The 26643-nt window shown below is 42.4% G+C and overlaps 1 protein-coding gene across 5 annotated transcripts in view; it reads right to left on the bottom strand.

Moving 5' to 3' along the window:
* LOC106577042 (carbohydrate sulfotransferase 15) overlaps positions 1-25877 on the bottom strand; it is a 37362-nt gene extending 11485 nt beyond the window's left edge. The window contains exons 1-3 of one of the 5 annotated variants that reach the window (XM_014154727.2): positions 25446-25877; positions 1972-2116; positions 60-1042 (exon numbers count right to left, since the gene is read on the bottom strand). In XM_014154727.2, coding sequence (XP_014010202.1) covers positions 60-440 — 381 coding nt within the window. In that variant the 5' untranslated portion in view covers positions 441-1042; positions 1972-2116; positions 25446-25877. The remainder of the gene's footprint in view (positions 1-59; positions 1043-1971; positions 2117-25445) is intronic. The other 4 variants (XM_014154724.2, XM_045700866.1, XM_014154725.2 and 1 more) reach the window with 4 other exon arrangements.
* Positions 25878-26643: the final 766 nt, after the last annotated feature.

Here is a 26643-nt window from a genome sequence, read left to right as displayed (position 1 = left end):
CGTCCTGAGACAAAACGGCACACATGAAACAACAGGCCAGACACTTTGCTCATACTCACATGAGAGTCCGTATTGACAACGTCCTTCAGAGGAGGCAGCTTCCTTGGGCTGAACTCAAGCTTAGATGTAATGCACTTCACCAGGAGCTTAATGTTGGCATAGTCCTTGGTAGAAGACAGGTTATGGGAGAGGGTGCTGCTTGGGTTGACTATAGTCCTGAGGTGGAACGGTGACAGGGTCAGCATCAGACCCTTTTTATCCCAGGTTAAGATGTAAGAAGCCATGATGAGGAAGGTCAATGTCAATCCTAGCAGGAAGCTGATAACCTTGACCTTTCTGACACTCCTCAGGGGCCCCAATGACCATTGAGGAACTCGCCTCAACTCTAGGACACTGGGCAGGCCTCTGCGGCTGTTATCCCCATCGTCCAAACAGGGCATTGTGCGTCTCTTCCTGTAGTTCTCAACTTACATAGGGCAGGGTGGGCCATATGTGTAGTCCATTTGAGGAATTGCACCATGTTTGTAGTCTGTGAGAGACATGCTGTAGACCGGATGGAACAGGGCTGTGTGGAGGGGGATGGGGATGTCAGAGGGGAGGGACTTCGAGGCACATCTGCCGTCAAGGCACATCTATTGTGGGATGGAGGTGTGTGGAGGAGCAGTGGAGGGTTCATCTATCATGACTGCTCCAAATGTTGCTGTAGGCACACCAGGTACTGTAACACCACATATGGTGCTTAAAACAGAGGAAACTTTTGGACACGGCAATTCTCAATTAATCTGTGATTCGTTTTTCCCCTTCAATGGTGTAGTGTTTTGGGGGGCCCTGGACTTTGTAATAGACAGCTCACAGCTGTTTCCTGACCAGGTGCTAAGTATTATTCCAGGATGAGGGTTCATTTAGGGGCAATCGAACATGAGTCATCTCAGATGAATTCTTCTTCCTCCACTAGCAAGGGTGACTTCAGCCCAATTACTCATGACAACCTCACATGCAGCTCATAGTAGAGTGTGAGTTCTTGTCGGATAACGCTCCCCTGCTTTAAGGAGAAGGATAATACAGTGGGTACAAAAGCTTATAATGTGAGAGCATAATGGTAAGTCTGCACCTTCATCCTCTGCATTTGAGGCTTATCAAAGTCCTTAGAAGACAGTTTCATCACTATAGGTTCAAATAAACATCAACATTTTAGAACTGGCCAGATCTCTATCCTACAGGGAAATACAAGGTTGATCCATGAAAATGGTATGTTTTGGAGATTAAAGGTTTTCTCGTGACACCAAAAGTGTACTGTATTGATACAGGTGGACGAGCATTGCTGCAAAGTCTTTCCCTCAAGTTAGAGAGAGAAAGCGAGTATTATTTCTGGACCTGTGTGTTGAAGAATTCCAGACACAGGACCGACCAAATGTTTCAAAACCTCTTCCATCACACTTCCTGGAGCCATAATTCATTCTGCTTTCTTTCCTTCCAGAGTTTATACACGTTAACAATTACTCTGGACGTTGAAATTAAACCCCTGCCCAGATACAGTGAATTACACTTGGTACACTCAATGATTTCAGTGTTATTCGTCATTGCATAACTGTTGTTCTATTCGCTCTTGGGCCTTATTAAACAGAGACCACTAAACACTTCAGTGATTTAAAATAATCACATATTATATTTCTATCACTGGCTGTCAAAAACTGTGGGTTACACTTTACTTGAGCCATGTGTCATACAACCTATAGCGTACAGCAATTAAAAACACATTTAGTTAAAAGACACATTCAATGTATAATATGATACAGCATATGCCATTTAGAATATGCTTTTATCCAAAGTGACTTACAGCCATGCACGTATACATTTTTTACATATGAGTGGTCACAGGAATCAAACCCACTATCCTGGCATTGCAAGCGCCATGCTCTACCAACTGAGCTATGCATCATTATGTAGTATAAAGGTTTGTATCCTACTTACAAGGTCTCAGCTGAATGTGTTCTTCTCCTGGTCTTGATCTTGGTGTTGCTGATGGAGAGGGTCCCCTGTCCTCTCTCTGTAAAACCCATGGAAAGTTATTGTCTGCCAGAGCCAGCATCAAACATCCGAATTGTAGGCTTGATTTCTGTAGAGAGAGAAGAAGGGGATGGGGGGTGGGGATGTGCAGGACAGAGAGATGAGGATAGACAATATGAAGGAAAGAGTAAAGACAAGGTACCAAGGAGAGAGGGCAAGACAACCATTAAAGCCCATATAGAAGCATCTGTGACGGAACTTGCGTGGGAAACTGACAGGGCCTGAGAAGGAGGAAGGAGCAGAGGAGGTTGTGAGGGGAGGTGGGAGTGTGGGAGCCAGAACTGAAAAAATATATAGCAAAATATATATTTTAGATTTTAAAAAATATTGCAGCTTTAAGACATTTTAAATACATTCCAACATATATTACGGAATGCAGTTCAAGTCAATAAAAAAATGTTTGTAAAAATGTATAACAAAATATATGTTAAATGCATCGGAAAATGTATTTAAAGTATTTCAATATATATATACACTACCAGTCAAACGTTTGGACACACCTACTCATTCAAGAGTTTTTCTTTATTTTTACTATTTTCTACACTGTAGAATAATATTGAAGACATCAAAACTATGAAATAACACATATGGAATCATGTAGTAACCACAAAAGTGCTAAACAAATCAAAATACATTTTATATTTGACATTCTTCAAATAGCCACCCTTTGCCTTGATGACAGCTTTGCACACTCTTGGAGCGTTGTACGATGTATAGTTTTTGTTTAAATCAATAAAAACAAAAATACAACAATAATAAAACATTTAAAAATTAAATAAAACATTCATGCATGTCTTTGTATTGCCATATTATCAGTAGCCTATTGCAATTCTACATATTGAGAGTTGCAATGACCTTTATATTAGAAGTGTTTATCACATGCTACCGTAGTGACTGTAGAGTTTCTTTAACTTTCCAGTCTGGTCTCTGCTCTAGCACATGCACAGTAGCTATGCCATTAGATAAGATATGTAGCCAGGAAATAGAGAGAGCTATGCCTTAATCCCCTTAGGCCTTACATGTCTCTATTTCTTTCACATGGTTCTTTCTTATGGCATGTAAATATCCCTGTGTTTCATACTATATTATAGCAATCATTTATAGGTATAATATTATGCCTTATGTTTGTATATTAATACTATGGAGTATATTACTGTGCATCGCTCTGCATGGCTCCTAATGATTGTTTACTCTGCATAAAACACATTAAAATGGAAACAGCTGTGTGTGTGTGTGTGTGTGTGTGTGTGTGTGTGTGTGTGTGTGTGTGTGTGTGTGTGTGTGTGTGTGTGTGTGTGTGTTTTGTGTGTCTGTCTGTCTGTGATGGGCCTCACTGTCATGTTCTAACCGAACAGCACTACAGTGGATAGAACCAAAACCAATCAGTATTAAGTGTAAAGTGAGTGCATATCCAGCCAACCACTCAGAAGAGGTCCAGCTAGACGTTTTTACATGGTCCTTCGCATCGCCGGATTCTGACCTGCTATATTTGAGATGTTGAGGTGCCCCAAAGAGGAGTCTGTGAATCTTGCCAAGAGGCGCCTGTCAGCACCCACTTCAGCCCACAGCGCCACACAAAGCCCGTCACGTCACTGAAGAAGATGGCGCAAGTTCTGGTTAGCAACCAAGTTGCCTGTGTTTATTTTTAGGAAATGTTGTGCGTGCATTCGCAATGTAAATTTGGGGGTTTATATGGTTGGGGATCATTGATGATGTTCACTGCATCCTACTGATACAGTACCTGGCTAGCGCAATTTATCTTGTTACATCTGTAACTTATTTGTTCTTTCGCAAGCTGGTAGCATTGTTTGCCTGTTTAATGCATAAGTCTAAGTTCAGAATGGCCAGTTAAAGATGCACTATGCAGAAATCGCTCCGCCATTTCCTGGTTACTAAAATTCTAATCGTTTTCCTAATTTCAGTTTATGAGACAAAGTAAGCAAGTATAGTGTAGAGAATCATTATAGCATCTAAACCGCTGTGAAATATAATTTCCATAACCAAAAATATAGTATTTTTAGCTGTTTGAAGCTGGTGTACAAAACCAAAAGTAAAAGACGCAAAAACAAAACTTTAGAACAGGAAGCATTGGCACATAAAACAGATCTACCGCGTCTTAGACTTGCTTTCAATGAGAATGACAGCTCTATAACACACATTTCTAAAAAGTTACATATTGCCGCTTTAATGGGCCTATTGCATTGTTATAATTATTATTATGAGTATCAAATTAAATCAATGCACCGAATACAACAGGTGTAGACCTTAACATGAAACGCTTACTTACAAGACCTTAACCAACAATGCAGTTAAGAAAATATTGACTAAATAAACAAACATTTTTTTAAAGTTACACAATAAAATAACAATAATGAGGCTATATACAGGGGGTACCGGTACCAAGTCAATGCATGGGGATACAGGTTAGTCGAGGTAATTTGAACATGTAGGTAGGGGTAAAGTGACTATGCATAGATAATAAACAGCGAGTAGCAGCAATGTAAAAACAAAGGAGTATGAGGTGCATGTTACTATTACTGGAAGAGAGTGTGTTATAAGCCAGCTAAAGTTAGTAAGTTAGTAGAAGATTCTAGACCCCTGGAGCGCTTCCGCATGCGCATTTGATTTATCTGATAAGCTCTCTAGCTGGCGAGAGGTTCTAGAAGTTTCAGAGACCGTCCTCCATGCTCCAGCATGCACAGTAAGATTCATGACTCCGGCACCAGACTCAGATAAGATCTCCACCAGTCAGCAGAGAGGGCCATAAATCTAGCCTGTCTAAGTAATTAGTTCTCTCTCTGAGATATGTTTATAAATACACTGCTGTAAATGTGTATGCTGTTATGTGAATATCCCTGTATAGATGCTACGCCATTCTTTCCTGAGTAAATATTTCCGTTGCATAGCTTACAACATTGTTTGTTATTGCCTTTCAGAACCACAAGTCGATTTCAAAATCACTGAAGAGTATGTTTATGTGTTAATTCTACATGTGGTGGTAATGAAGATAAAGAAAACTGGATATGGACACATCTGCCTTGTAGTGAGTCAGAACCTTAACAATCAGCATTAAGTACTTGCGGGTGAGGGTATTCACAGCCGACCGGTATTCACAGCTAGTCGAGGTTCTGGCTGAGGGGGGTGCAGACCTTGGTGTGGTGGACTGTGCACTCTGCAGTTGTCTTCATCTGCTGGGGAGCTAAGGTCGCTCCGGGGAGCAGAAGCAAAGCCGATGCTCCCTTGCCTCTAGCCGACGGGGACTAGAGGGATGTCTTTCGGGAAAGCGGCTAGACCACCACGGGGGGGCGGTATGGCGTGATGTAGGCTCCAGCCGGGGAGGGCTGGAGTAGTGTCTCTCAGGTGAGGGCCGACTAGGGGAGTATCGGCTGCGGTGGCCCTCCAGCGACGGTGACAACGGCTCTAGTCAGGGGGGCCTAGAGCAGGGTTTCTAAAAACTCGGTCCTGGGGCCCCCCCTTGGTGCACGTTTTGGGTTAATGCCCTAGCACTACACAGCTGGTTGAAATAACCAACTCATCATCAAGCTTTGATTCTTTGAATCAGCTGTTGTAGTGCTGGGGCAAAAACCAAAACGTGCCCCCAAGAGTGGGGGCCAGGACCGAGTTTGGGAAACCCTGCCCTACAGAAGTGACAGTCACGAGAGTAGAGGCGGTATTGATGTGTCCATATCAAGAGTTTTATTCTGTAGTTTACCACCACACAGTTGCACATACACACAAGATCACTTCTGATACAGCCAACTGCTTAGATGGCTCCAGCTACCCGTTTTTAGACTACCAGAAGAAGGTTAACATTAGCATCATCGCTAACAGCTACACAAAGTGTAGACATACGCTCGCCCCGCACATACAGTGCCTTCGGAAAGTATTCAGACCCCTTGACATTTTCCACATTTTGTTACATTACAGCCTTATTCTAGAATTGATTAAATTGTTTTTTTCCCCCCTCGTCAACACACAATACCCCATAATGACAAAGCAAAACAAGTTTGGAGAATGTTTTGATAATAATTTTAAATAAATAATTGAAATATCACATTTACATAAGTATTCAGACCTTTTACTCAGTACTTTGTTGAAGCACCTTTGGCAGCGATTACAGCATTGAGTCTTTATGGGTAAGACGCTACAAGCGGGGCGGCAGGTAACCTAGTGGTTAGAGCGTTGTACTAGTAACCGAAAGGTTGCAAGATTGAATCCCCAAGCTGAAAGGTAAAACGCTGTCATTCTGCCCCTGAACAAGGCAGTTAACCCACTGTTCCTAGGCCGTCATTGAAAATAAGAATTTGTTCTTAACTGACTTGCCTAGGAAAAAGGTTAAAAAAAAGAAGCTTGGCAGATCTTCTCAAGCTCTGTCAGGTTGGATGGGGAGCGTCGCTGCACAGCTATTTTCAGGTCTCTCCAGAGATGTTCGATCGTGTTCAAGTCCAGGCTCTGGCTGGGCCACTGAAGGACATACATAGACTTGTCCCGAAGCCACTCCTGTGTTGTCTTGGCTGTGTACTTAGTGTCGTTGTCCTTTTGGAAGGTGAACCTTCGTCCCAGTCTGAGGTCCTGAGCGCTATGGAGCAGGTTTTCATTAAGGATCTCTGTACTTTGCTCAGTTCATCTTTCCCTCGATCTTGACTAGTCTCCCAGTCTCTGCCGCTGAAAAACATCCCCACAGCATGATGCTGCCACCCCCATGCTTCAGCGTAGGGATGGTGCCAGGTTTCCTCCAGATGTGATGCTTGGCATTCGGGCAAAATAGTTAAATCTTGGTTTCATCAGACCAGAGAATCTTGTTTCTCATGGTCTGAGAGTCTTTAGGTGCCTTTTGGCAAACTCCAAGTGGGCTGTCATGAGCCTATTACTGAGGAGTGGCTTCAGTCTGGTCACTCTACCATAAACGCCTCATTGGTGGAGTACTGCAGAGACAGTTGTCCTTCTGGAAGTTTCTCCCATCTCCACAAAGGAACTCAAGTGCTCTGTCAGAGTGACCATAGGGTTCTTGGTCATCTCCCTGACCAAGGACATTCTCCCCTGATTGCTCAGGTTGGCTGGGCGGCCAGCTCTAGGAAGAGTCTTGATCGTTCCAAAGTTCTTTCATTTAAGAATGATGGAGGCCACTGTGTTCTTGGGGACGTTTAATGCTGCAGAAATGTTTTGGTACCCTTCCCCATATCTGTGCCTCAACACAATCCTGTCTCAGAGCTCTACGGACTATTCCTTCAAACTCATGACTTGGTTTTTGCTCTGACATGCACTGTCAACTGTGGGACCTTATATAGACAGGTGTGTGCCTTTCCAAATCATGACCAATCAATTGAATTTACCACAGGTGGACTTCAAATCAAGTTTTAGAAACATCTCAAGGATGTTCAATGGAAATGGGGGCATGCCTGTGCAATTTCAGAAAGTTGCATGAAAATATGAATCACTGATGCATTTTGTTCATGTCTTATGATTAACTTGGGCAAAATACTGAATGGTTAGCTTCCCGAGTGGTGCAGTGGTCTAAGGCACTGCATCGCAGTGCTAGCTGTGCCACTAGAGATTCTGGGTTCGAGTCCAGGCTCTGTCGCAGCCGGCCGCGACCGGGAGGCCCATGGGGTGGCGCACAATTGGCCTAGCATCGTCCGGGTTAGGGAGGGTTTGGCCGGCAGGGATATCCTTGTCTCATCGCACACTAGCCACTCCTGTGGCGGGCCGGGCGCAGTGCACGCTGACACGGTCGCCAGGTGTACGGTGTTTCCTCCGACACATTGGTGCGGCTTGCTTCTGGGTTGGATGGGCATTGTGTCAAGAAGCAGTGCCGCTTGGTTGGACTGTGTTTCGGAGGACGCATGGCTCTCGACCTTCGCCTCTCCCGAGTCCGTACGGGAGTTGCAGTGATGAGACAAGACTGTAACTACTACCAATTGGATACCACGAAACTGGGGAGAAAAAAAGGGGTGATTTTATTTTTTTAAATACTATTCTATTACTATCACTTTCAACACATTTAGTTGATTTCCTACTAAGTTCAATACATTTTTTAATATTAAAAAAGTAGGAAATTGTCACGTCCTGACCATAGTAAGATGTTATTTTCTATGGTAGAGTAGGTCAGGGCGTGACAGGGGGTGTTTTGTGTTTTTCTATGTTTTCTATTTCAATGTTTAGTTCTAGTTTTCTATTTCTATGTTGGTCCTCGTTGTCTCTAATTGGGTTTTAGTAGGGTGTTTTTTCACCTGTGTTTGTGGGTAGTTGTATTTTGTTTAGTCTATGTACCTGACAGAACTGTGAGCTGATCGTTTTCACTTTTGTTATTTTCTTTAGTGTTCTGTGTTAAAATAAAAAGTCATTATGAGCACTCAACACGCTGCGCTTTGGTCCCCTCGTTACGACAGTCGTTACAGAAATCAACTAAATGTGTTGAAAGTGATAGTAATAGAATAGTATTTAAAAATAAATAAAATCACCCTTTTTTTCTCCCCAGTTTCGTGGTATCCAATTGGTAGTTACAGTCTTGTCTCATCGCTGCAACTCCCGTACGGACTCGGGAGAGGCGAAGGTCGAGAGCCAAGCGTTGTTTTTTTACATTTATTTAACTAGGCAAGACAGCTAAGAACAAATCCTTATTTACAGCTCCTAGCCTGGTCAAACCCTAACCCGGATGATGCTGGGCCAATTGTGCGCCACCCTATGGGACTCCCAATCACGGCCGGTTGTGATATGGCCTAGAATCGAACCACGGTCTGTAGTGACGCCTTTAGCACTGAGATGCAGTGCCTAAGACCGCTGCGCCACATATTGTTGAATTCAGTTTTAATGTCTGGATTCTGTGATCCCGTCCGTGTTCTCCACAACGCAGATTTTATAGGGCCCTACAAAACGCTTTATAGGACCTTACAATACCTTTTATAGGGCCCTACAATACATAGAGAGGAATTTAAGAAGCTGCATTAGGAACCACTTTGGCCACCCTGTAGACTAGATGTCATTGCCATTCATTTAATAATATTATCAGGCATTACATACATTTCATGAAATACGCAAATGTATTTAAAATACATTTTATATATATTTTAATATTTATTTACCGTATGGAAGGGAATGATTGATACAGTAACACACACCCACAGTCATTTCTACCATAATCTAGAATCCTTGTGGATATCCGAGCAGATGTTTGCAGCCACCATGAGTGCTCAATGTTACAAAGGTTGATGTGAGTCCAATTTCCATTTGGATTACTCACAATGTCTACATGCTCTTGAGCTGAGGTAGAAATACAATTACCCCAAAAGGGTCCTCTCCACAAGGTGGTTGCCTGGTTACCCATCCACATCCGCTCTGGCCAATCTGTCTCACTGTCTCTTTCTCTGTTTTCTGAATTAAATTGGAGTATTAGGGCCTGCAGGAGCAAATATCAAGATTTATACGTGGCTTTCATTCCCTGCCAAGGAGATAAATTGTAATCTATTGACTTGAGCTGAGTGAGGCCAGCTGTGTAACTTCAGCATTATGCTTATGAACGCAAACACATTCCGACTGTTCTGATTGGTCCCAGAAACCGAAGGGTTAGACCAGAGCCTACACGATGATGTTATCAACTTTGATACTCTGATTGGTTACATTTGTTAGAGACGTTCCAATCACTGATTATTTTTTTTGTACAACGCCCCTCACACAAACAACTTCTAGGATGGCAGATTAATAAATTAGTATTGGGACAGTGACAAATATTTTGGGGAGTTTGGCTCTGTACTCCAGCACTTTGGATTTGAAATTATACAATGACTATGAGGTTAAAGTGATGAGTGGGAAAGTTACAGACGCACAAATATCATACCACCAAGACATGCTAACCTCTCACCATTACAACAACAGTGGAGGTTAGCATTTTTCTGGGGTGGTTATAATATTTGTGTATCTGTAACTTTTTCATTCATCATTATTCACGATTCATTCAGGAGTATCCGTAATCATGGTAGCATCCACATTAATGTGTAAGTGTTTAATAACATATTATATTCTTATTTACAATAAGAGTGATGACCCAATACATTATTTACCATTCATTTCTATCGAGCACAAAATAATCTGAAACACAACCAAAACAAACAGCAAACGCATCAACAAATTTGTAGTCACAAGCTTGAAGTAATCATTGTGTGCTATGAATATGGGACCAAATACTACACTTTTGACTACTTTAATACACATATAAGTGAATTTGTCACAATACGTTTGGTTCCCTAAAATGGGGGGACTATGTAAAAAAAAAGTGTTGTAATTTGACCCCTTTAAATGAGTGGATTTGGCTATTTTAGCCCGTTGCTGACAGGTTTATAAAATCGAGCACAGAGCCATGCAATCTCCATCGACAAACATTTGTAGTAGAATGGCCTTACTGAAGAGCTCAGTGACTTTCAATGTGGCACCGTCATAGGATGCCACCTTTCCAAGAAGTCAGTTCGTCAAATTTTTGCCATGCTAGAGCTTCCCCGGTACCGAGGCAGTGGAAACATCTAGGAGCAACAACAGCTCAGCAGCGAAGTGGTAGGCCACACAAGCTCACAGAATGGGACCGCAGAGTGCTAAAGCGTGTTGCGCATAAAAATAATTTGTACTCGGTTGCAACACTCACTACCAAGTTCCAAACTGCCTCTGGAAGCAATGTCAGCACAAGAACTGTTCGTCCGGAGCTTCAAAAATTGGGTTTCCCTGGCCAAGCAGCCGCACACCAGCCTAAGATCACTATGTGCAAAGCCAAGCGTCGGCTGGAGTGGTGTAAAGCTCACAGCCATTCGACTCTGGAGCAGTGGAAACACGTTCTCTGGAGTGATGAATCACGCTTCACCATCTGGCAGTCCGACGGACGAATCTGGGTTTGTCAGATGCCAGGAGAACGCTACCTGCCCAATTGCATAGTGACAACTGTAAAGTTTGGTGAAGGAGGAATAATGGTCTGGTGCTGTTTTTCATGGTTCGGGCTAGGCCCCTTAGTTCCAGTGAAGGGAAATCGTAACGCTACAGCATACAATGACATTCAAGTCGATTCTCTGGTTCCAACCTCGTGGCAACAGTTTGGAGAAGGCCTTTTCCTGTTTCAGCATAACAATGCCCCTATGCACCAAAGCGAGGTCCATACAGAAATGGTTTGTCGGGATCGGTGTGAGAGAACTTAACTGGCCTGCATAGAGCACTGACCTCAAACCCATCGAACACCTTTGGGATGAATTGGAACGTCGACTGCGAGCTATGCCTAACATCAGTTCCCAACCTCACTAATGCTCTTGTGGCTGGAAAGCCTTCCCAGAAGAGTGGAGGCTGTTATAGTAGAAAGGGGGGACCAACTCTGTATTAATGCCCATGATTTTGGAATGAGATGTTAGACGAGCAGGTGTCCACATACTTTTGGTAATGTAGTGTATAAGTGAATTTATCCCAATACTTTTGGTCTCCTTAAAATGGGGGGACTATGTACAAAAAGTGTTGGACTTTCTAAACAGTTCACCTGATATGGATGAAAATTAAAGCTGACAGACTAGTCATTGTATCATTTCAAGTACAGGGCCAAAACAACAAAACATTTGTCACTGTCCCAAAACTTTTTGAGCTCACTGTAAGTAGGGATCGATAGAACAGCGGAATTAAATTCAGCATGAGTCGTCAGGCAAACAAGGTGTAGGTCCAGTATGTAGTTTGCATGCAAGCAGAGCATACATAAACTGTGTCTCCGGGATGAGAGATCAGTGGTGGTACTAGTACAAATGTAGGATCTTAATTTAAGCCATTTTGCTACAGCAGGAAAATAATCCTGCAGCAACAGGAAACGTGAATTATTATGTGGATTATAATTTATGAACATTTTATAGTGGTTGATACATTTAGGTAAGGGAAAACCAAGTCTGAAATTTGAAAGTGGAAATTACAAACTTCAGAAGTCTTTTTAAACCTCAAATACACTACAAGTTTTACATTTCCTGCATTTCCTGAAAACATTTCCTGCAACAGTAGGGCCGGGATGATACCAGTATCATAATATTTTTTCCATGGCAAAAATGCAAACAACATAATGATGTTAGTTTCCAACATTAGAAGTTAAATCCGCTTTGTGTTTTGTTTTACTTGCCATCACGCTAATGAGTATTGCGATACTGGTATCATCCCGGCGCTATGCAACAAGGTGATCAAATTAAGATCCTACATCTGTACTGGTACTGGTGGAGGAGGGAGGGGAGATATAAAGCTGAAAGCTGGGTTCTGCCCTCTCTCCTGTGTCTTATTTTTGTTGTTGGGGGAGGGGGGGGCAGTCTGCCCTACCGCTGAGGAATGAGCTAACATAAAACCCACCTGACCCCCCACACTCAGGAGGGCACGGAAACACTTGAATACACAAATGAAAATAGCAGGTCTCCTTGTAATGATATGCAGTTACAAGCCAGATGCCTACAGACTCAGGGCCATGGAAACCCAGCAGCCCCAAATCTCATGTTTTACTTTCTCTGTAAACAGAGGAGGGATGTCTCCAGGAGCCCATTACAGTAGGTCTCTCCCTTTCCCACACACACACAAACCCCCAACAGTGACCGTACGCACATATTGTCACGAACCGGCTCGAAGTTCGTAACAAAAAGGGAGACAACGTGGAGATAAGGAATAACAAAATATATTTATTAACTAAAGTAAACTAAATACAATTAGCAATGGTGTGTGTAGTCAGTAATCAGTAGTGTAAGTGAGTGGTTGCGTGCATAAATGTGATAATGAGGGGTGTTGAAAGGTGTCAACGCAAACAAACAAAACAGCCACAAAAATGGCACAACCAAAATCTATCAGTGTGTCTGCATGGAGAGTCTCCTCAATGAATGGGGAAGAGGTGTATTTATCCTGGGACACACCCAAGCCCAGCTGTGTCCCATTTCGCTGACGACCCTCCCAGCTCCGCCCGCCGACATCCTAATAAGGAAAACAAGAACAAAGAGAAAGAATATGGCAGACAGAGTGGGAGGGTCGTCACAATATCCCAACCAGAAGCCAAGGATTACAGGCAACATCCGCAGTGAGTTAAAAGTTGAGCTGCCACTTTCAAGGAGCAGGACACTAATCCGGACTCTTATAAGAAATCCCGCTATGACCTCCTATGAGCCATCAAACAGGCAAAGCGTCAATACAGGATTAAGATTGAATCCTATTACCCCGGCTCTGATGCTGGTCGGATGTAGCAGGGCTTGCAAACTATCACGGATTACAAAGAGACACCCAGCCGCGAGCTGCCCAGTGACACAAGCCTACCAGACAAGCTAAATGACTTCTATGTTCACTTTGAGGCAAGCAACACTGAACCATGCATGAGAGCACCAGCAGTTCCAGACAACTGTGTGATCTCACTCTCCGTAGCAGATGTGAGTAAGAACTTTAAACAGGTTAACATTCACAGGCCCTGCGACCAGACGGATTACCGGGACACGTACTCAGAGCATGCACTGACCAGCTGGCGGGTGGCTTTACTAACATTTTCAACCTCTCCCTGACCTATTCTGTAATACCTACATGTTTCAAGCAGACCACCATAGTCCCTGTGCCCAAGAATGCTAAGATAACCTGTCTAAATGACTATTGGTCCCCAGCACTCACATCTGTAGCCATGAAATGCTTTGAAAGGATGGTCATGGATCACATCAACCCCATGATCCCAGACACCCCGGACACACTCCAATTCGCATACCGCCACAACAGATCCACAGATGATGCAATCTCTATTGCACTCCACAGTGCCCTCTCCCACCTGGACAAGAGGAACACCTATGTGAGAATGTTGTTCATTGACTACAGCTCAGCATTCAACACCATAGTGCCTCCCAAGCTCATCACTAAGCTAAGGACCCTGGGACTAAACACCTCCTTCTGCAATTGGATCCTGGACGTCCTGACGAGCTGGCCCCAGTTGGTGAGGGTAGCAACAACACATCTGCCATGAGGACCCTCAACACGGGGGCCCCTCAGTGGTGCACGCTTAGTCCCCTCCTGTAAGACTGCGTGGCAGCGCACAACTCCAACACCATCATTAAGTTTGCTGATGACACGACGGTGGTAGGCCTGATCACCGACTACGATGAGACAGCCTATAGAGAGGAGGTCAGTGACCTGGCAGTGGTGCCAGGACAACAACCTCTCCCTCAACATCAGCAAAACAAAGAAGCTGAATGTGGACTACAGGAAACGGAGGGCCAACCACGCCCCCATCCATATCGACAGGGCTGTCGTGGAGCGGGTCGAGAACTTCAAGTTCCTTTGTGTCCACATCACTAAGGAACGAACATTGTCCACACACACAGTCATGAAGTAGTCACAACAACGCCTGTTCCCCCTCAGGAGGCTGAAAGGATTTGGCATGGGCTACATCATTGAGAGCATCTTGACTTGCTCTATCACCGCTTGGTATGGTAACTGCTTGGCATCCGACCGCAAGGCACTACAGAGGGTTGTGGGTACGACCCAATACATCATTGGCGCCGAGCTTCCGGCCATCCAGGACCTCTATACCAGGCAGTGTCAGAGGAAAGCCCTAAAAATGGTCAAAGACTCCAGCTACCCAAGTCATAGACTATTCTCTATGCTACCGCACGGCAAGCTATCCAGACTATTTGCATTGACCCTTTTTGCAGTAACTCTTTTGACTCCTCACATAAGCTGCTGCTACTGTTTATTATCTATTCTGTTGCCTAGTCACTTTACACCTACATATATGTACTGTACATACTGTATCTACCTCAGTTACCTCGTACCCCTGCACATCGACTCGATAGTGGTACCTTGTGTATATGTAGTCAAGTTATCGTTACTCATTGTGTATTTATTCTTCATGTTATTCTTTCTCTATTATTTTTCTCTCTACATTGTTTCGAAGGGCCCGAATGTAAGCATTTCTCTGTTAGTCAACACCTGTTGTTTACAAAGCATGTGACAAATAACTTGACCACATGTGTACACGCACACACTGTTCCCTACTCCATTCCATTACATATTCCACCTGTCAGTGTATGTCCCTCTGACCATTACCCCTGGTCTCTCTCCATGCCCAATCCTCAGACATCTTGAAGAGAGAGGGTCACTACCGCCAGGAAGACACAATGCTGTGACAGTCCGATATTAAAGGTAGAGTGTAATTCATATAAAATGGCAGATTTACATGTTCTTGTGTAATTCATGAATATCAGGCCCTGTGGCATTTAATTGGGAGTAGGTTAGGCAGTCACCTGTATTTCACAGCCTCCATCACACCCTCCATATCCATCCACACACACACACACACACACACACACACACACACACACACACACACACACACACACACACACACACACACACACACACACACACACACACACACACACACACACACACACACACACACACACACACACAGCAATCAGCCCCCTCTTCACCCCTCTCTGTGCTGTGGGAGAATGTGACAGGCAGCAGCCCAGTGGGATTCCTAGGTAGGCTTTCAAAGACACAAAGTGCTATCATTGGGGATGGCTCCTTCCTTTAAAGTACTCGCTTTCATCCATGTTCTGGAATGGGAGTGTGAAGTATTTAAAAAAAACTGAATATATTCAGACGTCAACATTTCCTCAATCAAAGTTTGTACCGACAGATGTAGCCAATTGAATAGCATATCATTATAGAAAATGCATCATCTGCATATGCCCACACATATTGGAGGCTATCTAATTCCAGAATAGGCCATCATCACGGCCAATGGTGAATGATAATTCTTCAAGTTTTAACGGTGAAACATCCAAACTGCATCTCCATAGCAATGACTTGATTGATCTCAATCAGTTTCATGGGAATATTCATTTAGTGAATTAGAGCTGATGGTATTTTTTGTTTCAATCAAAGCATACAGTGCATTTGTAAAGTATTCAGACCCCTTTACTTTTTCCATATTTCGTTACGTTACAGCCTTATAAAATGGATGAAATATTTTTTTACTCATCAATCTACACACAATACCCCATAATGACAAAGCAAAAATAGTTTTTTTTAGATATTTTTGCAAATGTATTAAAAAAACAAAACGGAATTGCCATATTTAGTATTCAGACCCTTTGCTTTGAGACTCGAAATTGAGCGCAGGTGCATACTGTTTCCATTGATCATCATTGAGATGTTTCAGCCACTCAGTAAAAGGCAGATGACAGCCCACTTGGAGTTTGCCAAAAGGCACCTAAAGACTCTCAGACCATGAGAAACAAGATTCTCTGGTCTGATGAAATCAAGATTGAACTCTTTGGCCTGAATGCCAAGCAACATGTCTGGAGGAAACCTGGCACCATCCCGCCTGTGGATGGTGGTGGCAGCATCATGCTGTGGGAATGTTTCTCAGTGGAGGGACTGGGAGACAAGTCAGAATTGAGGGAAAGACGAACGGAGCAAAGTACAGAGAGATCCTTGATGAAAACCTGCTCCAGAGTGCTCAGGACCTCAGAATGGGGCTTTGTCCAAACGGACAACGACCCTAAGTACACAGCCAAGGCAACACAGGAGTGGCTTCAGGACAAGTCACTGAATGTCCTTGAGTGGCCCAGCCAGAGTCCAGACTTGAACCCGATCTAACATCTCTGGAGAGACCTGAAAATAGCTGTGCAGCGATGGTCCGCATCTCACCTGACAGAGCTTGAGAGGATCTGCAGAGAAGAATGGGAGAAACTCCCCAAATACAAGTGTGCCAAGTAGAGGTCGACCGATTATGATTTTTCAATGCCGATACCGATACCGATTATTGGGGGCCCCCCAAAAAAAGCTGATCCTGATTAATCGGCCAATTTTTTTTCTTTATTTGTAATAATGACAATTACAACAATACTGAATGAACACTTATTTTAACTTAATATAATACATCAATAAAATCAGTTTAGCCTCAAATAAATAATGAAACATGTTCAATTTGGTTTAAATAATGCAAAAACAAAGTGTTGCAGAAGAAAGTAAAAGTGCAATATGTGCCATGTAAGAAAGCTAACGTTTAAGTTCCTTGCTCAGAACATGAGAACATATGAAAGCTGGTGATTCCTTTTAACATGACTCTTCAATATTCCCAGGTAAGAAGTTTTAGGTTGTAGTTATTATAGGAATTATAGGACTATTTCTCTCTACACGATTTGTATTTCATATACCTTTGACTATTGGATGTTCTTATAGGCACTTTAGTATTGCCAGTGTAACAGTATAGCTTCCGTCCCTCTCCTCGCTCCTACCTGGGCTCGAACCAGGAACACATTGACAACAGCCACCCTCGAAGCAGCGTGACCCATGCAGAGCAAGGGGAACAACTACTCCAAGTCTCAGAGCGAGTGACGTTTGAAACGCTATTAGCACGCACCCCGCTAACTAGCTAGCCATTTCACATCGGTTACACCAGCCTAATCTCGGGAATTGATAGGCTTGAAGTCATAAACAGCACAATGCTTGAAGCATTGAGAAGAGCTGCTGGCAAAACGCACGAAAGTGCTGTTTGAATGAATGCTTACGAGCCTGCTGGTGCCTACCACTGCTCAGTCAGACTGCTCTATCAAATATCAAATCATAGACTTAATTATAATATAATAAACACACAGAAATAAGAGCCTTAGGTCATTAATATGGTTGAATCCGGAAATTATCATCTCGAAAAGAAAACGTTTATTCTTTCAGTGAAATACGGAACCGTTCCGTATTTTATCTAACGGGTGGCATCCCTAAGTCTAAATATTCCTGTTACATTGCACAACCTTCAATGTTATGTCATAATTACGTAAATTCTGGCAAATTAGTTCGCAACGAGCCAGGCGGCCCAAACTGTTGCATATACCCTGACTCTGCGTGCAATGAATGCAAGAGAAGTGACACAATTTCACCTGGTTAATATTGCCTGCTAACCTGGATTTCTTTTAGCTAAATATGCAGGTTTAAAAATTCCATACTTCTGTGTATTGATTTTAAGAAAGGCATTGATGTTTATGGTTAGGTACAGTCGTGCAACGATTGTGCTTTTTTTGCAAATGCGCTTTTGTTAAATCCTCCCCCGTTTGGCGAAGTCGGCTGTCTTTGTTAGGAAGAAATAGTCTTCACACAGTTCGCAACGAGCCAGGCGGCCCAAACTGCTGCATATACCCTGACTCTGTTGCAAGAGGTAACACATTTTCCCTAGTTAAAAGAAATTCATGTTAGCAGGCAATATTAACTAAATATGCAGGTTTAAAAATATATACTTGTGTATTGATTTTAAGAAAGACATTGATGCTTATGGTTAGGTACACGTTGGAGCAACTACAGTCCTTTTTTGCGAATGCGCACCAAATCGATTATATGCAACGCAGGACAGGCTAGATAAACTAGTAATATCATCAACCATGTGTAGTTAACTAGTAATTATGATTTATTGATTGATTGTTTTTTATAAGGTAAGCTTAATACTTGCTAGCAACTTACCTTGGCTTCTTACTGCATTCGCGTAACAGGCAGGCTCCTTGTGGAGTGCAATGTAAAGCAGGGGGTTAGAGTGTTGGACTAGTTAACCGTAAGGTTGCAAGATTGAATCCCCGAGCTGACAAGGTAAAAATCTGTCGTTCTGCCCCTGAACAAGGCAGTTAACCCACCGTTCCTAGGCCATCATTGAAAATAAGAATGTGTTCTTAACTGATTTGCCTAGTTAAATAAAGGTGTAAAAAAATATATTTAAATAAATAAATAAATACAAATTTTAAAAAATCGGCATATTGGTGTCCATAAATACCGATTTCCGATTGTTCTGAAAACTTTAAATCATCCCTAATTAATTGGCCATTCCGATTAATCAGTCGACCTCTAGTGCCAAGTTTGCAGTGTCATTCCCAAGAACACTCAAGGCTGTAATCGCTGCCATGGTGCTTGAACGAAGTACTGAGTAAAGGGTCTGAATAATTGGGTAAATGTGATATCAGTTTTTTTTATAACTTTGCTCACATTTCTAAAAACCTTTTTTGGCATTGTCATTATGTGATATTGTGTGTAGATTAATGACTGAAATTAACAATTTAATACATTTTAGAATAAGGCTGTAATGTAACAAAATGTGGAAAAAGCCAAGGGGTCTGAATACTTTCCGAATGAACTGTATATCGGCTAACCATCCTAAAATCTCATCAGAAATTAGGTGTTTTTGGTGTAACAGTAGCGTTATAGGCCTACTATGCTATCATATTTTGTTATCTTATGTAAAATGCTAATTAATCCTTTATGTGATGTAACGTCACATTTTATCAAATCAAATGCTTACTTACAAGCCCTTAACCAACAAAGTAGTTAAGAAAATGAAGTTAAGAAATTTTTTACTAAATAAACTAAAGTTAAAAAATAAAAGACCAACAATAAAATAACAATAACTATGCTACATACAGGTGCATACCAGTACCGAGTCAATGTGCGGGGGTACAGGTTAGTTGAGATAATTTAGGTAATATGTACATGTAGGTAGGGGTACGCACAGATAATAAACAGCAAGTAGCAGCAATGTAAAAAAGGAGGTGGGGAGGTCAATGCAAATAGTCTGGGTAGCCATTTGATTAGCTGTTCAGCAGTATTATGACTTGGGGGTAGAAGCTGTTAAGAAGCCTTTTTGGACCTAGACTTGGCGCTCCGGTACCACTTGCCGTGCGGTAGCAGAGAGAACAGTCTTTGACTAGGTTAGCTTTGGTCATTTTTAGGGCCTTCCTCTGACACTGCCTGGTATAGAGGTCCTGGATGGTGGGAAGCTTGGCCCCAGTGATGTACTGGGCCATACACACTGCCCTCTGTTGCGCCTTGCGGTCCGATATGGAACAGTTGCCATAACAGATGGTGATGCAACCATTCAGGATGCTCTCGATGGTGCAGCTGTATAACTTTTTGAGGATATGCGGACCCATACCAAATCTTTTCAGTCTCCTGCGGGGGAATAGGCGTTGTCGTGCCCTCTTCATGACTATCTTGGTGTGTTTGGACCATGATAGTTTGTTGGTGATTTGGACACCAAGGAACTAGGAAGCACTCAACCTACTCTGTGCTCGGCCCTCCTTTTCACTGTTTGCAAGGATAACTTTATTGTGACTAGGCATTTCATTGTATTGTGTAGCTTACACAATTGCTTGTGTATTATAAATAAACTTTGATTTGATTAGTTTTGCGGACATGAGGCGGTCATTGTCACGCAACCAGGTAACCCTGCCTGCGAACTTCAAAACCAGTGTCTGCCCTCAGCCCAACTGGGAATTTCCTATTGGTCTAAGACATTGGTTGCTCCTGTGGGAGACCTAGGTTCATATCCCATGTGTTACATTAGCTTGAACACATGGTTACAATATACTGTACAAAAGAAAGCAGAGAGGTGAACTATCAATTCATATCATTTATTTGCATAGATGAAACATTCTATCAAATCAATTGAACAAGCAATGAACATAAATAATTGCAGGAAATTTGTTTTAAAACAGCCATAAAATCAAGCTTTTGGTGTGGTGTATTCATGCATCTCAATAAACTATAACCTACATGCATTATTGCCTCCAACTTGGCCCAATTCACATTTCCAATTGCCCACCCATACCAAGCTAGAATGGCCCTGCGTCTCAACCTATAGCCAATGTAGGCTAAATATCCCAAGCAGGGCTACAGCAACTTCCAGAGAGTCAGGCTCCTTGGGCTATGCGGTGGCCACTCTGGTTGGAGTGTCCTTGGCAGAACGGTGTAACCAAGTGGTCACATATCATTCTGGGTTCCACTGCGCAAGACGGGTCCATGGAGTTTTATGAACGTCAAGGCAGACACACAGTGAATTTGGATTTTTTGTAATGATCTGATTGGCCAAAGTGGTCAAGACTCCGACGGGCCTCCGCATTGCACACATGTAGTCTATAGTTGTTCATCATTCTCGCCACCATCAGAGAGAAGACAGGGAAGAAACCACCATTTACCTCTAGGCTACTATACATAGTTATTTGGTTTGTGATTCTATCATTTTTCATGGAATTTTTGTGGTAATTAAATATAATTTATTTAGAATTTATCCGAATACATTTTCCAGAAATAGTTTTACCAGCACTGTGTATTCTTAAATTGAAAAAAAGTGAGGGAGCGCCACTCCTCCGCGCTTTGGCAGCACTACACCCCTGGTATTTACAGCCTTCACAAAGATCTGCTTTGGGCAGGATTGACTACAGAAAAGGAGAAGGAAATAAAATACTACAGAGAGTGTGTTCTCTTTATCAATCATGCCATTATTTCAGATAAAATATGACATTAAAAAGTATTATCCTCTCTCTCCTCAGAGAGTGTGTTCTCTTTATCAATCATGCCATTATTTCAGATAAAATATGACATTAAAAAGTATTATCCTCTCTACCCCTTCAACATTTCTCCTTCCTCTCACATTGACTGACTATAGACAACTCTTGCCTGACTTTGTTGTGCAGTCCATCTCGCTCTTAATACTCGTCGTTCCAGAGACTTGGCAAAGCAGTTAAAGAGGAGAGTAAGAAAGTGAACTAATCCTGTCTACATGTTTACCACTTCCAGAGGAATGTCTCGTTCAGAACACTCTGTGAGGGGCTACCGGTCGTAGTGCAGAGAAGCTTCTTCTCTGGGATTGGGAAAGAGATGGCACAAAAACACTGAACCATTGCAAAAGAGTGCGATAAGAGAGGAATCCCCTTCTGGTAGGGGATATTTGTGATTTATATTGTGCAAAACAATAAGTAAAAACTAGGCTTTGTGGTAAAAAGGACTGGAACGCTTTGGAATAACAGCACATTGTTCATCACCCTCCATTGAGAATAAGTGCATCCAGGTAGAGAACATAGCCTTAGGCCTGGCCCAGAGTAAGTCCAATTAGATGTTGTCAGGGACATAGCCTTAGGTCTGGCCCAGAGTAAGTCCGGTTAGATGTTGGCAGGGGAACCAAAATGTGTTCTTAGAAGAACACAGAGATCTGTAAATCTGATTAATTTACCTCATTGGGTCAGATTAGGTTTCCTTTTTCCACCATTATTTTTGTTACAGAGAAAGAGAGTGATTCACTACTGAAATATATCAACATCAGGCTATTTTCTCTCATTTCTGAAAATAGAATGAACATGTAACCACAAAAATCTTTCCCTCAATATTTTAACTTCTGACATTTATTGGAGGGTTGTGTCTGTAAGTTAATGAACTCGCAACCCCATTGACACGGGTTGAATATATATGCAACTAAAGACTCTTACCGGCAGCAACTATTACATTAGCACAAGGGTTCCCAAACTGGCGTAACCACCCCGATTCTATGAACCAAGCGCAATTTTTTATTTCAGAGTTTCTCTCGTGACCTCATTTTCAAATCAGGTGACCCCACATGGGGTCGCGACCGCTAGTTTGGGAAAATGGGGGCTTGAAAGGAGTCTATAAGACCCATATTGTATGTCAATGTGCTATCACTTGAGAGATAACGATAATTAGCCTAGTGTTGTAAGAGTCATTCCCAGAAGACACAGTTTTCACTGGTGAGGTCTTGACAAGTTCAGGACAGCAGGTCATTGCAGTCCAGTGCTGAGACATCTGGCACCAAGCTGTGGTTTTGAGCTAAGATCTGTATGTTTCTATTGAAGTGTGGGACCTTTGCACGGTGCTTTAATGTCATTAAAACTTCATAACAACCAGGGTTATGTTGAAAGGTTCCTCCTACTGTTTAACGGATGCATTTTCAGTGAGGGGGAAAGAGGACAGGGGGCAATGGACCAATGGGGAATAGGAGGAATACAGAAGCTGTGGAACTATGACTGAATGGGGGAAAAGCATAACATGGCAACAGACAAACCACTGTAAAATAGATTACAAGTATCTAGAGCCATAAATGTAGATATATGTCTCTGTATCTATCTATTCAAAGTAATGTATTTGATGGGGGGGCATATCATGGAATCCTGTGGTTAGATGTACAGTGAATGGCCTGAAACAGCAGATAGCAAAGGCACTAAATCTTCGTTATGGCCCACAGAAGATAAATGATGTCAGCACAGCCTATTAAATGTGAGTAGCCCTTGGGGAATAGAGTCTCTCTGCCTGATCACTAACTGCGCATCGATCAAGTCAATCAATAGCTGCCATGGAGGAAGGGGTGGGGCTTGTGTTAGCGTTACCCATAAAACAACAGATAACGATCTTCATGACTCAAAAACAAGTCAAGGTGTCAGGCTAATATGCCTACTCCTCCACTGAGCCCATCAATCCGAGGATGTAGCTACAGTATATGGATAGTAAAGAGCAGAAGCTCTCCAAGGAGGTCTACTGTACTACAGCACTCTATGACGCTGGCACTGTTTAGAGGCAAAGCGTCACACTGAAGATATAAAGTAACAGTGATGTTGAAGCGTCCATCAGGAAGTCTATCGATCATTTCACCTGTCATCTCCTTCTCCCTGGACTAGTGTCAGCAGTGTGGTTGGCTGCTCTTGCTGTGAAACTGCTTAGACACACAGACTGTCATCACCACTGTTGTGGTTCTGAGCGTGGATCATGGGTTGTGCATGCACGCACGCACACACAAAAGCTATTCCTAAAATGACTAAGTATTTTTTTCCCACAAATTGGCCTTGGCGGCAGGGTAGGGTAAGCTTCCCCATAGCAATCTCTCTTTTCATGCTTTCAACATGATGAAAGTGTACAACATAGTGCCAAGAGAAACACAGCCTTGGCGTCTCAAAAGCTACAGACCTTTGCTCAGCCTATGGGTGACCAGAAACCTCCAGTGAGTCAGCCTCCAGGGTAGGGCACAAACTTGGAAAAGCAGAAACTGGGGAGACCGAGTTAAGACGAGGTCCTCCAACCTCAACCACCCACCTCTCCCTAACGCCGACCCACCGCTTGCTCAAAGGCACTTTAAGCGTAAGTCAACATGAGTCCACGGAGACAGGTTTATCCAAAGGTCATCTGTCTACCTACCATGGCCTCATGTCAGAGCACTGAGCAATAGCCTACCACAGCTCTCAGACAGGAGGGGGAGAGGAAGTGGAGAAAACGTCAGAAGGAAACAGTGGGCACTCTGACATCTGGCAGATGACAGATTGTACCACTGATTCAGACATCAAACACCTCTGGATACCGGTGGATGATTCATGCAATATGGCATTGCCATCCTACCTGACAGGTGTGTGTGTGTGTGTGTGTGTGTGTGTGTGTGTGTGTGTGTGTGTGTGTGTGTGTGTGTGTGTGTGTGTGTGTGTGTAGTCAGATATAAAGTAATGAAACAATTAAATTGTGAGAGAGAAAAAAACGACATATCTGATGTGCCGAGAAATTCATTTGTTAATTCCACCTCATGGAATAGCCTTTTGTGGTTTAGTCTCTGGTGGACTAGAAGAGGATTCAACCCCCAGGAATGACACAGAGATATTCTACAGCTGTTCACTGAGGAAAAATAAGTCTGCCTCGGAAGAAGAGCTTTCTGACACGGCTCCTATCTGAGCAAGCACCTCTATAATATATTTAGTTTTGATTTACATTTTGTTGAGTTGCAAACTAATGTGAATTCAACGTGAAATCAACAAAACATTTCACCATGTCATTGGATTTAGGTTCAAAGTTGAGTGAAAAAAAAGACGAAATTCCCTTACATTGATGACTTTTTGCAAATCCAACCAGTTTTCCACCTCGATCACATTTAGTTTTGGGGTTGAAGTGAAGTGGAAACAACGTTGATTACACCAGTTTATGCTCAGTGGCAGGTGGAAATGCAATTTGGCATTCAATTTGGCCCCAATAGTGTGTTAGATATAATGTGTTAGTGGATGTAATCTTCAATTAATGGGTACACTTTAAGTTCAACCTGAGGGCAGCAGTTTGTCTTTATAGGGCTTCTAATGCAATCTATTATAGGAGTACATATCCACAAAGCATTAAACTAACTGGCTGCTCTTTGTGTGTTGAAACTCTAGTTTGATTCCAAGATGAGAACATTAAAATGTTGACAACTCACAAAAATGGTCACTGTCGCTAAAATATTGGCATGGGCATTGAAATTTATTCAGGATAGGCTAATTTCCAAAACTTAATTTGCGGCAAAATGTTGAAGTTGGTTATCAGAAACAAGTACATTGCCGGTTCCATTATTTATTTTATTCATAAAAGTCATCACAAGTTGGAGTGAAGGCTATATATAGTACAACCCCTGAATAGGGTAAATATTTCTAGGTGGAATAGAAGTACTCTACGAGAGAATGCTCTCATTATTATGCCACAGTTAGACCACAAACTTTGTTTGATTTGCATATCGGGCAACAACAACAAAAAACGGTCAAATGCTGCCTACACATGCTGGTAATAACGAGTGGCCAAATTATATTGCTGTTACTCACGTTCAAGATCGGATGAATCAATCAACGCGACTTCTTTGCGCGCTCTTCATGAACATTCCATATCCATTCTAGTAATACAAAATGAACTCCGTTTTGTCTCAATAAGGTAAGGTATACGAGTTTAGACAGGCACATTATAATGAATTCACAACTGCGTTCTTTTGAATGGCACTCTATCAAACACTGGTTGTATAGCGCGGGCGTTCAGTGACTATCAAGCAAGGATCTAAATGGGATCCTTCGGATGTCCACACTCTGACGTCACTATATTGAAATTCAAATTCAAAAGGGTTAAATTAAGGTAACAGTTGAGGTTAGGGTTTAGGCTATGGACATCCCAAGGATACCGGAAAGCAATAACCTATGTAGCATCTCGTCTCTCCTCCAGATTATTTTTACCGAGCTGCAAGAGTCTGAAGTGTGGAAGTGACCAAGGGAAGAGAGGAATTGGGTACTGGACAGCCGCAATAATCACAGCAATACAACGAACATTCCTACTGTAGGCGACACCAGTGTCTACATTTCTAGCCCCTTCTACTATCCTTCATTGAAAAGCTGCAGACTGATTAAATCTAGTTATGATGCAAAACTAGGTTCATAAATGAACGTTGGCAGAAATATTTAGGAACATTTTCAAAAAGACTGACAATACCATCAAAAAACACAGAGTCCAAAATAAAAAGGATTCTGCCTAAACAGGCGTTCCTGCCAATATACAGTATTTTAGCCTACTTGGCACAGGTGTAGGTAGGGTCTACCAGGCTCTGACCAGCCTCGCCATAAGCAATTCCAATACTGGTAAAAGTTACTAAATATCTGTCTAGACATAAGTATTCATGCTGCATTCATAACCAAGTGGAAAGGTGGTAATTACCCTTCTTTTAAAATGAAAGAGCAAATTGTAACCAAATAAGCTTTCTTGAGGGCAATGCCATAAGATAACCACTTTATGGCCTCTGAAGAACCATAGATGGGATGGTTCTTTAAAAAATCATAACAAAATCCAAAACCAGAAATGTTTTAGCCCTCCAAAACAGGAATTGAATAGCCCTTATGTAGGGTTTTAAGCCTTATTTCCATATTTCCCAGAGTGCCTTTTGAGTGAATTCTAGAGTTACTAGTATCACCCATGACTGTGTTTGCTAGTGACTAAGATGTGCTTTTGGCGTTCATTAATTTTCAGTCCTGTGGCCTTAAT

This window comes from Salmo salar, chromosome ssa18 (assembly GCF_905237065.1).
Source record: "Salmo salar chromosome ssa18, Ssal_v3.1, whole genome shotgun sequence".
Lineage (NCBI taxonomy): Eukaryota > Metazoa > Chordata > Actinopteri > Salmoniformes > Salmonidae > Salmo > Salmo salar.
This window is presented reverse-complemented; position numbering and strand designations above follow the sequence as displayed.